We start from the raw sequence: 13848 nt of genomic DNA, 5'->3' as shown, positions 1-13848 counted from the left end.
ACAAATGCAACTTCTGCCCTGGAAGCTAATGCAAATGGGTGTTGTCCAACTAAATGAAATGCATCAATTTACAAGTTCATCTTAATTATGGTTTATCCGCTTCGCTTTTTTCTTCAGTGGCTGTGAGAACTTGTTCGGAGTACTTGAAGTACTAATCTCAACACTGATTGGTCTTGTAGTCCTAGGCCACTGTAGTGGTTTAAAAGCTTCTGACCTCACTCCAGCCCAGTTGTGTTCAGCATAATGGGTTAGTCCCCATTTTCAATTAATGGTCCTTTGGCCTGTTACTGTTCTGCACAATCTGTTGCCATTCTGAGCATCCTGAAGAGTCTGGAGAAACACTAGTGTCTGCAGTTTTCTGGTGATGGAGCTGTGATTGATTTCATTGTGTGATGCTTCTGGAGCTAGTACTGCTAAGTCCTGTTCTTTTTAACCATAGCAAAAGGGAAACTGGAAATTGATCTGGCGTACTTTGTCTGCTGTAAATTTTTTCTTGTAGAAGTGTTACAAATGTATTGCTGCTGGTCACAGAGAGGTATAATGAAATGTAATGCTGTATGCTGTGTCTTGACTCCATGACCTATTTATGAAATTTATGCCTCTAGAGTTTTGTGCATAGGGTTTGGATTCTGCTTGTCTTCATGACTAGAAATATAAATTTCTCCTAATGCATGTATGCTGACTTTACTGAGAGCAGTAAATAAAACCACATGGGTAAGTGACTTCAGTAATCTCAGGCTAATAATTAATATGTTAAGGGAAACTTAACTTGAAAATCTGTATCATGAAGTCTTCTTAACTGATAAATACTTCCATTCATCAAGAGCTACCATTTTAATGAGTCTCGGCAGGAAATCCATTGTGATATATCCCTCTGCACAGAACTGGAGTTCTGGTTTGCGTGAAAGCAAAGTGGGCCTTCAGACTTGTAAGAAAAAAGGTTTAGCGAAATTTTACAGCTCTATTTTGTCACTTGTGTGCAATCAGATGGTTTTGTTTTCCTGCTGGGCAGCTTCCTGTTTAAAATCTTAGACTTAAAGCATGCTCTTGTAATAGTTTACTTTGCTTTTTATTGTTTGTAGTGATGAGAGTACATTCACCTGTGTTTTTCTTTTAAGCTCAAGATTTGACCAGTTCATTTGAATTTAGACTCTTTTACTCAACCTTGGAGGTGCAGTAGATTTGACTTTGGTTAAAGTTGGTTATGGTCAACAACCAACCCAGTTAGTTTTAGTAACAGAATTGTTTTAAATGTCCAAGAAAAAAAAAAAAACCAGAAAGGAAACCTACAGCCAAATTTCAATTAAAAATTTAGTTGCTTCTGTTTCTTTCGAAATGTGACTGACTTAACAGAACTGTAGTATCAGTTTGTAGGTCAATTGTTGGTAAGTTCTTTTTGACAGGGACTGTTACATGTAGGTCTGCTTGCCATTTATTGCAAGAGATTCCAATCTTTCTGTGCCAGAATTGATAAAATCAGTTATTTTGGAATGTATGAACAAAGTAATTTTAATTGATGTGCTATCAATTTAAGAAAAAGAAACCTTATCTTAGGATTTAGACATACTTGAACAGATATAGGGTGTTTAGATGAAAGAACTTCTCAAGAAATACAGAATGTAAAACTGAAATCAGACCAGTGAACTGGATTAGTAAGTTCCTGGCTAAGCACTTGAAACTAGTTGGTTTATATGGTAAATTGATTTTTGCACCTTTTTTTAAATGTAGATAAAAAAATACTCTCAGGCTTCTGTTTTAGCTGTATCAGTCATAGTTCTAAATGTAGAGGAAGGTATTGACACTTTGCTTTGGTTTTTTGGGTGGTTGTGAGGATGGGTAGCTGTGTGTTTAACAGTTAGTGAGTGGAACAGGTCAGAATGGGAGGATTTGAGATGAAGATAACCAGAAACAGCAATTTAATTCATAAATTCCTCATTGTGGTAACTATCTAGAAAACAACTTTACTTTTTACTTGTAAATGCATATGAGGTAGTCTAAGAAATATTTCTTTTGTATTAGTGGAATTTTATTTTTTTTAGCAGAATGCCACTTAAAGATATTTTGTTCTTCATAGTTGTGGTTCAGACGTCGCCTTTTTTCCCCATTGTTCAGAGGTAGAAATGATTTTATCCCTTTCTGACATCAAGTGGAATGTATTCAGACTTCTCAGAATTGTTTGAATAAATGGAAGTATGGATGCAGATATACAGTTGACTACCTAAAATAGTTAAATAATTGGATTCTTGAAACGGCTATGTTTCAAGTGTATGTGTCTGCATACTGACCAAGTAAATCTTCTTTCTTAGAGGAGGATAAATACCAAATAAGATTTCTCTACAAGCACAAAAACTCTTTAAATTGTGACTTAAGATTTGTGACTTTACCCAGGCAATAAAAGCTAAGTGAACTGGTTTATGTTGCAGTATGAATCTTTATAGCAGACACTAAAGTCTGTGACATTTCATTACACAGTAAATTATTGTGAATTGGTTTAATGGCCCTTTCCAAGTTTAATGCAGTATATGATGGGAAAAGTAAAATGAGAACACACAAATGTGATGAGAAAGATGTATTAGTCATAAAAGAAGGATTGCCAATTTATTAGGCAAATTAATGTAACTTCTAAAAGCTATCTGCATTGCCCATGTAGCACTGACATATACATGTGCAAAATCAGTTTATCTTCTTCTTGCACATGGTGGGAGCTAATCTGTTATGTGGCAAATCCTAATTTTTTTCATAATGGGCAGAACTGTATAAATAAATTCTAGTTCTTCAGTCTACATCAAGATTTTTGAGCACTAAAGTGATAAATATCACCATGTTGTATTATTGCTAATTCTGTTAGGAAAAAGTGCAGCTGCAGTAGTGGTTCAGCTCTTGCTCGTGTAGATAAGGAGAAGAATATCAGAGAGTCACGGGATTGTTTGGGTTGGAGGGGACCTTAAAGATCATTTTGTTCCATTCCCCTGCCACGAGGGACCCCTTTCACTAGACCAGGTTGCTCAGAGCTCCATCCAACCTGGCCTTGTGCACTTCCAGGGATGAGGCATGCAGAACTTCTCTGGGCAGCCTGTTCCAGTGCCTCCCCACCACAGCACTGCTGTGTATATGGGTGTGGACAGTCTTGCTAACTATGCTGGAAACACACAAAACAGTTTTGTGTGGTCAGTGTTTCCTTATGTTGTTTTTTGTCCTTTTAGGGCAGAAAGCAAAACTTTATTGGAAAGTTTCAAATTATATTTGTTTCCTCCTATGGAAACCATGGAGTGTCATATCAGTCACCTGTCAAAAGGAGATTATTTTCTTTTTTTTCCAAAAAAGTCTTTTTTAGAATTGCCAGAATATAGAAAATTTTATATGCCGTATAGCCATGATTGTAATAGTCCAAACTAAGTTTCTACTTCAAGTGCCCTTGCTTTTATTCATTTGAGATTGAAAGATGAGTCCTTTCTTCTCCTCTAACACAAAAATCCGTGTTTCAGGAGATCCAGACAGGAGAGCACGGTTGGGTGAATTCTAAAATTAGTGATGCCTAATGCTGTTCCTTTTTAAAGACTGATATATTTGCCAATGAGAGAAGAAAGCACAGGTCAGGGAGGGAGCAAGCTAACCAGAAGACAAACTTGAGTGTTCCTCGTGTGCTCTACTGCACCAGGAGCTTTCTGTAGAGCAATGCTTATAATGGATAGCTAAGAGGCTGTGCCAGACCTTGAATGCAGTAGGGAAATGCCACAATCTGGATTTTTAGGCCCTCTGGAACATGATATTTATGAGCATAAGTATTTATAAAACAAATATAATACAAATAAAAAAACATAAATACTTTCAACCTGGCCTCCTTACACATCCTGGAACGTAAAGGCTATGTAGCTTTTTCTTCTCTGTGTAAGAGTTGCTGTGTTCTCATGTCCAGAAAAAGTCATTCTTCAGACCCCTACCTCAGACATCACTGTCATAAACAGAGATGTAGGTCTTCTTATTGAACTGTTATGTATTGCTGGAAGGGTTGAGAATCCAGCTTGGACCCTGTAAAGACAGTACACTTCTCTGTGCCAGGATTTTTGCCTGCCATCCCCATAGCTGCTGTAAATGTGCAGCAGAATGATTTGAAACGAAAATAAAAATATGAGATGTAGCAGAAGGCTGCTTGTACACAGTCCTAGTTTGGCACAGTAGGCTGAACTGGAAGTTTCTAGAGAAACTTCTGCTGCAAAGTAAAAATAATACTTTTTAAAATTATTTACTGGACATATTTACACTGATGATTTGTTCTTTTCATTATGGGCTGGAAGATGATTAGTAGTATTGATCAAAGTAATTTGTCAATTAATGTTAGCAAGAGTAATTGTTCCTGTAAGATGACTTTATCTTGGCCAGGTAAATGCTAAATATTTGCATCTTAAAGGGTGAACCAGCCCTGTATTTTTTGTCTCTGTATTTAGATGTAATTGTTTTATTTCTTGTTCGCTCTTGCAGTGAATTGAAACCCGGCATTGACAAAGATGCCAGAGTGCTAATTGATGTATGTAGACCTACCTTACACAGTGCCTCAGAGTTCTTGGCAGATACATTTTTGCCTTAAATCAGAATATCAGGGAAGAGATGAAAAGTGACCCCGAGGTAACAAAGGTTAAAACTTTCTAAGCTTTTCCCCCTCTCTCCTGCCATGTCCGTAGGGAACTCTGCATGCCTGATCAGAACTTATGCAGGCCATTATGCCTCCTGAAAACAAGTCTTCCAGCAAAACAGCTTGAACAGCAGGGATGGGCTGCAATTTTCTGAACTACAGCTGTCTCCTTAAGTGGGATTACTTTGCTGAGTGGTCACGAAGAATGTGTTCTCCCCCTGGAATGTTTTCCTTGTGGGCACACTGTCTCTGTAAGAGGAATTCTCTCCTCTGCTGAGAAGGCATGTACTGTACTCCACTAATGAGAAACAACAGTTGCAGAAAGTGTATTATGCAGGATTGTAAACTTTGAATATTTATTCAAAGTGAATGGGGTTGGGTGGCAGCCAGCCTAGCTTTGTCATGCTAAAGACTGGACTTGAAATCAACAGAAGGCTACCCTCCCCCTCCCTAAATCAGTGTTTGGTGTGTTTGAACAGCATGCACAGGCTTCATAGAGCTGGTTAACTGTATTGGTGCCATCTACATGGTAGTGTAGTAGTCTTTATGTCTCCCTGAACTCACAAGGTGCAATTAAAATAGAGGCAAGCATACCCTCCCTAGCATTAACTTAGGAAGCTATGCCTGCCTTTATTTGCCTGTAACCTACAGTGGTTAATTACTGCATGCAGTGTGGTTGCCCAAGATTGTTCCTGTGCTTCTGTCTCTAGCCTGTGGTGAAGCCACTGCGTTATTACCCTGTTTACAGTCCTTGGTACCCAACAGAAGCCACTTCAGATTGGCATTAATATTTGTTAAATGAACATATGCCATGCTTGTGGGACTGTTCTCACACTCCTACTGTATTTGAACCCAGTGGAGAGAAAAGGTGATTATTAAGTGGCATGTAAGTGTCTTTCTTGTACGTGGCTTTGTGGCCTTTGTATTTTGCTATTGGATGTCCCAGCTGCCAGAGCAAACCCCCTCTGTGAGCTGTTACAGCAGAATATATGAAAGTGCTGCTTCACACATACCAGAGTGGTGCTTGGCAGCTGATGAAGAGGGCTGGACATGGAGAAACCGAGAAACATTTATTCCATGTTCACTGTTCTGAGGATGTGTGTTGGGTACCTTTAGGCCACTTGGAAGGTGCAGAATTTCCTTCAGTTTCTTTCTTTTGTCTTACCTGTAGTCTGGCCAGTAGGTCACTTCTGTGCAATAGAAGCATCACTTATGCATTAGATAATTAGATTCCTCATTGTTGTTTCTTCGAGCCCCACATACAGAGAGGGCACTTTAGTGCTCTACCTTGAGTTTAATTTACAGTAATAAACAGGGTAGCTGGCAAGTCTGGGCAGCACTACAGTCAAACTGAATATGCAACAATAATTGCCAGCAAACTGCATTCCAGTTGTGAAATAAATCTTTCAACAATGTATTGTGTGCGTCAGACTGTGACTGGAGAGGAAAGCAGTGAACTCCAGTAAGCCTAATAGCAGTCATTATGAGTCCCAAATAAAGCTGAAATAGAAGAAATGAGTCTGCATGGCAGCATTCTGAATGGAAAGGGTAAGTGCAGCGCGGTGCCTTCAGCGGGGCTGCCTGTGAGGGGGTGTTAATTGCGAGCTCAGGTACTTGCCTGGTGGTGTATTCTCTGTGGGACAACTGAAATTCGTGATTCTTGCATTCAGCCTGAAGCATCGAGCACTGCTGTGTCTCAATGTACTGAACTTGGGAAATAAGCAGCTATAACCTGTCCATCAGTTCAGCTTCCTGCCAGCTTTTCCCTTTCCTTTCCCTCTGCCTCCTTGTGATTCATTTCTCACCCTTAGTAATTTCAACTCCGGTTTTTATGTGGGTGTTGCTTACAAATTGGAGCAGTTTGGGCTAACAAACTTTACAGTTTTCTTTTCCATAAATATACTGTCACTTGGAGCTGTGAAGTGTCACTCTAACCTAAACGAATGAGATCTGAACAGTTCCTTAGTGAATACAAGGGAATTATAGGAAGTTTTTTATTGGTAGGTTAGGGGTTTTATAATGTCAGTTCATGGTCGCTGTAGCTAGCCTGGCCACTAAAGTCTGTTTTAGACTAGTTTAGTGTTCTAGCTGCTCTTAAATCTGATTTGAGGAACCACATTCAGCTGGCTGGGGAAAGTGAAATAGTTGAATTGTAGGAATAATACAAGTATTAGCTGTTCAGATCATAGCTTAGCAAGGATTCCCGTCATATGACTGTTACTGACCAAACTTAGTTTAAATAATTTGCAGCTTCTCAGATTATTTTTTAAATGCTGTGTATTAACAAATAATCAAAGTTCTCACTGAGTGCAACTTAGTTGTATCTAAAATAGAGCCATGAGTGACCAGCAGTGCTATAACTTTCTAGTGCAAAAATCTTGTCTTGCTTATAGAAATGGTGTACATTCCTTTTGTTCTGGGAAAGAGCCTTTTGTCTTGTATTGCACCCTCTGACAAGCTGCTAAAGGTAAGATAGTCTGGAAAGTGGTGGCAAAGTTGTATTCATGAACTGCCTTTAAAAGGTGAACGATTTAAAGAAAGGGAAATTAACTTGTAGTCTAAATATGTTTGCTGTTTATTGTTCATTCTTTTTGTCACCCTTTAGGGTAATTCCTCTTGCACTGCAAGTAGAAAGGCCACTAGGCAAACCATGTGGGAGGATTGTTTAATATGAAATCACAGAAGATTTGTAACAGTGTTTTACTGGCCGATATGAAGCAGAAGAAAACTTCCAGTAATTATCCACTTACATCCCTTTTCAAGCTGGCTCAGTCTTACAGCAAAGTTCTGAAGTGTTGATCTGAATTGCCAAGGATTCTGTGCATGTATATGGCTGTTTTGCATCCTCGGTAGCACAGCATTTCACAAACTTCTCATAATTTATTAAAGCAGGGAAATGAAATGGTGTGTGAATAAAACTGTCTATTCCAGTATAGTAATGAATCTTTGCTAGGAATGGGGCTGAAGCCAAGAAAGAACAGTGTGGGGATCCCTACTTTAACGATGGTTTAGGTAACTCAAATTAGAGGTGTTTCCTTGCCCAGCCAGTGCTCTAGTGCCTGTAAGTGTGATGCTTTAACTCTTGCATTAATGCTCTTATGAAATAAGTATAGAATTCTTGTGAATTCTATTTCTACTTCAGCTGCTAGCTAAATAGTTAGTAAAGCTCATGCTTATCTAATTGAGCAGTGGCTCCCTCCAGGAACAATTCTGTGGCTGCTGACAGAGTGAATGTCTGGGGGGAATGGGGGATGTAATACAAATAGTTACTGAAAATTTAATTGCAAATAGGTAATATTCTGTGCTTTTATCACTTGTAAAATGCTTGTTATTGAAAGAAAGGGACCTTACAGCAGAGGTAGCCTTTAGACCTTTCCAAACCAGATAAAGTATTTGTTCCCAGGTTTATGGGAAGGACTTGATGTTGCTTTAAGTAGAGTGTGTGTGAAGTGTCTTCTAATTCAAGCCTTAAGGCTATGAAATTGCAGGAGACTAAGGCAAACTTCTGTCCATATGACTGTATTCCAGTGAGGGTTTGGAGTAATTCTGCCTAATTCAATGGGAATGCATGTCATCTTAAATTAAATCCAGTGTTTGACTTGTTCCTCTCAAAAGAATTTGTCTGCTGGGAAATATGTATGTCAACAGGGCAGTTGGTATTATTTTTTAAGGTTGCACTACTACATACTGATGTCTTGGTCCCATTCATGACACAGAGGGAGCATTTTGTCTCTCTCTGTGGCTGTATGGCATCTTTGTGGCAATTATGTAGTTAGTTCAATGACAAAGAATATCTCTTGGATTCTGAAATAATGGAAAACAAGCAAAGTTTGACCATCCTCTTCCCCAGACTGCTCTGAACCACAATAAGGAAACATACTGGGTTAACAGGGAAGTGACTGTAGTATGTCATTTTTGGAAACAATACTAGGAAGGAGACATTTAAACCTAAAACAAGGATGGTCTGTCTTCCTTCTGTATTCTTTGGTCCTCTTGCCTATAGACTGGCATCAAAAAGAATATTGTTAATGGAATTCTCATCTGGCAGTTGCACAATAGCCATGTAAAGATAAATGTCCTTGTCCTACATAATTATCTACACCCCAAATGCAAACTACCAGGCAAACAAATTGCTTCCTAATTTGTTCCTAAAAGAGCAATGATTTGCATTCATTGTTAGTTGGTGTAAGAGCTTACTGGGCTTGCTTCCTTCCTTGACCGCTTTAAGGGATTTTTAGAAATGCCCCGTGAAATGCAGCATAAGCTAGGAAGATAAGTTTAGGAGTCCATGAGATGGAGCTTGCTGAATCTGATTCCTCTGGTAGTGTTCTTGTGGAGAAGACAGATTAATGGTTGGTTTGTGGTGTTGCTAGTTTAGACGCCCTGTGGGTTCGCAGTCAGCCTCGAGAATAGCTCTGATGCCACGTTATCTCAGCTTGAGCCTCTGTCTGTTACTTCTGCTATGTGAGGATCTGTTCTGGAGCACAGGAGAGCTAGTTTAAGATGATGGTAAGAAGGCTGCTGCTGCCATGCAATAGGGGAATTTTCAAGTCTGTTTCAAGTCTGAGGTGCAGACCCTTTTGGAATCTTCTCACTACTGTTTGGTAGTACTTAAAATATTCAAAATTATATTAAATATATATATTTATATATACACCAGATTATACTATATTAATATATATTTAATATATTAAAAATATCTTGAACTTAGTGTTTGCTGAGATTTTAGAATAGCTGTGTTAGGCTGTTTCTCCTCTTACTGTGAAAGTTGTTTTGAGCCCTGAAAATAAAAAGGTATAGATGCTCTAGAGTGATCTCTTACTGGCTGAAGAATGCGCTCTTGTAGTATGTGAGATAATTTGGGGTTCTCTTCCTGCAAGGAATTTGATTAGCCTCTCCGTAACTATCTTATTTTCTTAGTTCTCTTCAGATCTAGGACTGACTGGGGATACTCTTTGACAGATTTATTGTGATCTTATCTACTCCTTTGCCAAAAAAAAGAATTAGTCTTTATCCTAGAATGTGTCTGAAGGTATACTGAATGCATGCATGTACTCTAGCAGTGAGGAAGCGAGGACTGTGTTTCACTGTAATGTAGGACACTTCAGATGGCTGGTTACTTTGGATTCCTCAGGAAATGATGAAACTGAATTTAGCTGAAGCATAGTGCCTCTGTGTCCTGCCTGATTATAGCCAAAAAAGGCAACTGGTTACATTCTGGGAGTTGCATAGGCAGGAAGCTGTGTAATGGAGGGTAGAGCACAGCTGTTGCTTTGCCAAACCTGATACAACTCTGAACGCAATTGAATATTTATTTCTTTTTTTTTTTCTTTTTCCTCTCTTTCCTTCCACTCCCTTTTTTTAACCATTTGATCACAGCCTGCAGATGATACTCTGCAGTGTCATGAATTCCTAATATCTTCTGTTGAATTGTTGGCCTTCTTTATTTGCTATATACTCTGTCAGGCTTGCTGTTATAGGATGGTCTTGGAGTTCTCCTGACAGCTCAGGTTTTTTATGGCAGCCTCCAGACTGCTGCATCTTGTCTTTACAACATATCTCTTCATCATGTATCCATGAAAATCTAGTTTTCAGGAATAATATGAAAAGGAGGAGTTGCTCTGAGAATCACCATTGAGGTTGAGGTGGAAATGTCAGTGACCCTGTGGGGAAGGAGAGATGAGGTCAAGTGTGGAATAGGTGCTTGGCATATCCAGTAAGACTTAAGACAAAGATTTTAAACTCAAACTAAAGAAAGTGATTATTTATAGAGTGATTTTCTCTTTGTTTGCTGAAGAATTTTTGACTGTGAATATACAGCTATCCATACAGTCTCTGGCACAAAGTTACATACCACCTACAGTGATACATTTGTTGAAAGGAGTTTCACTACATGCTTACAAATGACTGGTGTGGGCATTGGCACCCATCATTATTATGGCTGATGCTTTTCTGGCTTCATTCACTATTTGCTAATGCTGGGACTCTACATCTATTGCTGCTTTCATGCATGTTTTGGGAGTTGAGCTGCTTCTGTCCCGCTTTCAGTATCTTTTTGTCTGCAGTGTGTGCAGTCAGACTTCACTTACTTGATTTGCCTACTGGTTTGTAAATATGAATTCTGTAGAGAAGTTATCCATATAGCTCCTGATAGACTTCTAGGACATGAGTACTCATATTTTCATTTCCTGTTCTTTAGGTAGTAAAGAGCTCTAGTTTCTATTCAAGCTATGAGAAACATATATTGAGGACACTGGTATCTTTGTGAGGAAGAATTTGAGAAGTAATGTTTATGGGATCTTGTAAAGAGGCTGCTGTTACATGGTTAATGAGCCTTGACGCATGCAGTCCTTTTCTGATTGAAAGGACTTTTGAATGGCACTAATAAAATTGCTGCCTTATAAACTGGAAAATCCCTGGCAATAGTGTTCTGGTTTTGATGAAACACTAAATCTAGGGTGCCATTTTTCAAGTATGCAGCCTAAGTCTCCCTTTTGTAGGGATGAAACTCTCTCCTCTATCTGACCACAGCTTCATAGAAGGATGTTAATAGAAGATATTTAGCTGTAAAGCTTCCTGATTTATTCTGTTACTATCTTGGAGATATTTTGCCACTGAACATTATCTAGGAAAAAAAAAGAGATATAAACTGGTGGTTTGGGTGTTACTACTAAGCTGGTGATGGAAAGTATCTACTATCAGTCTTAACTGGTGTCTGCAAATTACTGCTATCTTTTAGAAGTAAACTGCACCTCATGTTTTAGGCTGGTAGTTGACATTTCTGAGAAGTTGTGGGTTTTGATTTATAGCTTATCAGGATAAGGAGATACAAAGTAAAAGTGTTGATTACACATTTATGATTTTATTTCTGAGCCAATATCTCTACCAAGTAGGGCAGTGAAGGGTTACTCTTGACCAGAATGTTACTGACATAGTGTCTGATGCTATGAGGATTGGCACAAATTGTTTGGTGCTTGCCACTTTAATGTGCTTCCTCTTTTCTGCCGAATAATGGCTTCCAAATGCTTAACGGTTGGTGTTTTGTTGTAGGTTTTGGGTTTTTTATAAACTGCTTGCTAGTTTGGTTTTTTTCATACTCTTGGCAAGCAAAACCTTGGCCTTATTGGAAGTTTGACAACTTTAGCAGTGCTTACTAATATGAAATTAAAGGAGGCAGAGGCATGCTCTAATGACCAGGGATTCAGAGTACTTAGCATGTGCCTGTCTGCCTCTGGGAAGTTGCAAGGCAATTTGAGGCTTTAAAAATAACTTTTTTCTTTGTTTCCCTCTTTGTTCACAGGTCCCCAGCTGTAAACCACAATGGCGCAAAGAGACGCAGATAAGTACCTTTATGTGGACAAAAACATCATCAATAACCCCCTGACTCAGGCTGACTGGGCAGCTAAGAAGCTGGTATGGGTTCCCTCAGAGAAGAATGGCTTTGAGGCAGCTAGCCTGAAGGAAGAAGTGGGAGATGAAGCCATCGTGGAACTGGCAGAGAATGGAAAGAAAGTGAAAGTAAATAAGGATGACATCCAGAAGATGAACCCCCCCAAATTCTCTAAAGTAGAAGATATGGCAGAGTTGACATGCCTGAATGAGGCTTCTGTGCTTCACAACTTGAAGGAGAGATACTACTCAGGGCTGATCTATGTAAGTAATCTTGTCTGTTGGGGTAGGAGTTCCTGATGACATAGTGTGTGAACTTAATGTAATTGCTCCTAAATGCATGTGTTAGCCTTTCATTGCCCCTATACACAACTCATCATGTGACTTACCTTCCTCCCTCTACTTAAAATTTTTTCACTAAACTATGCCAATCCCCCTCTAGTTAATGTTGAAAGTTTCAAAGAATGCTATGGTAAATCTGGCTTTAATGTTTTAATGTCTTTGTTTGCAGGATGTTTTGAATGCCTTTTAACTTAGCAAGACACAAGAGCAGTTGGGTAGTGGTAAACAGGGAGTCTGATCTGAACCTAACCAAATAATAATAATAACACAGTCCTATTCCACCCAGCATCTGAAATGTGTTTCCCATGTCTGGAGCTTCAGTGGGAAAGAAGTGCCAAGCTTTTTGTGTGGATCTCAGAGCATCTTTCTAGAGAGGAAACGTGTGCCTGCATGTACTTACAGATAGGAAATGTTCCTTTTCTTTCCATCCCCAAATGGACAAGAGCAGAGATTCCTGTTTCTCATTGCTGTGTAAATAACAGACACTATTTATGGGACCAAGGGTCATACCCAATGAAGCAGGCAGCAACCACTTCACTCAATACCAAAGGCAATAAATAGGGGAAGGAGACTTTGGAACCTTGACCTGGTTCTTCAGTTCCCTTCTGATTTTCCCCTTCATGTTGCCTATGTTTAGCAAGCAGATGTTGGTCATGCTAGCTTCTGCTTTATTAATACTCTGCAGTTATAGAATGAGTTGTTAAACTCAGTGATAATGTAAAATTTGTGTGCAGTGATTGGTTAAAACAGGACTAGGGAGAACACAAGGGAGAAACCCATGACTTACTAGTGCTGTGTCTGCCCTTCAGGAGTGGCATGAAGGCATACAAATGACTCTTGGAGAAACTATCTGAAAGATGCAAGGCCAGTACAAATTTAGTCTGATTTCCACAGTCTGATGTCAAAATTTGAGAGCTAATGTGATTGGAGGTTTATGTAGTTTATTATTTTTGTAGTTAACAACTCTTTCCACTATTGGTCAAAATCTACTCTCAGATGGAAAACTCTTAGTATTCAGATGAAATAGAATATGCAAGATCCATGTGTAACATTTTTACAGTAGGAAATATTGCTACATTATATAATAATTGTTGAAAATAATTCAGCAGTATCTCAAGGTCTGTTGCATGCTGTGCGATGGCCTGTTTCACATATCTTGCAAGATACCATCTGAAATTTCAGACATGGCCTGTGACTAATAAATTGAGTTCTTCTAATTGGATTGTGAGATTTTTTTGTAAAAAATCCCCACACCCTTCACCCAAGCAAACCTTGCATAGTGTTTCTCTATTACAGAATCTGAGTCTTGCCAAAACTGTGTTCCTGTGCACTTGTGAAATGGACTGATCTCACCTGTCAGCAGTTCTCAGCAAGTCAGGAGATTTATGGGAAGGCTTAAAATACTTTCATTGGAGTGGCTGTTGGTTGAGCATTAATCCGCTTGAAGAAAAGGGAGTAGACGCAGTGCATCTCCAGCAGAAATGCGT

The 13848-nt window shown here is 39.0% G+C and overlaps 1 protein-coding gene across 1 annotated transcript in view; it reads left to right on the top strand.

The window, feature by feature from the left end:
• Positions 1 to 13848, top strand: part of MYH9 (myosin heavy chain 9) — a 70304-nt gene that overhangs the window by 3636 nt on the left and 52820 nt on the right. Inside the window, exon 2 of the mRNA XM_063154426.1 lies at positions 11931 to 12283. Within this exon, the coding sequence (XP_063010496.1) occupies positions 11951 to 12283 (333 nt within the window). The 5' untranslated portion in view covers positions 11931 to 11950. The remainder of the gene's footprint in view (positions 1 to 11930; positions 12284 to 13848) is intronic.

Source organism: Melospiza melodia, chromosome 4 (assembly GCF_035770615.1).
Source record: "Melospiza melodia melodia isolate bMelMel2 chromosome 4, bMelMel2.pri, whole genome shotgun sequence".
In the NCBI taxonomy this organism is placed as follows: Eukaryota; Metazoa; Chordata; class Aves; order Passeriformes; family Passerellidae; genus Melospiza; species Melospiza melodia.
Note: the sequence above shows the minus strand (reverse complement) of the source record. Positions and strands in the feature narration are given on the sequence as shown.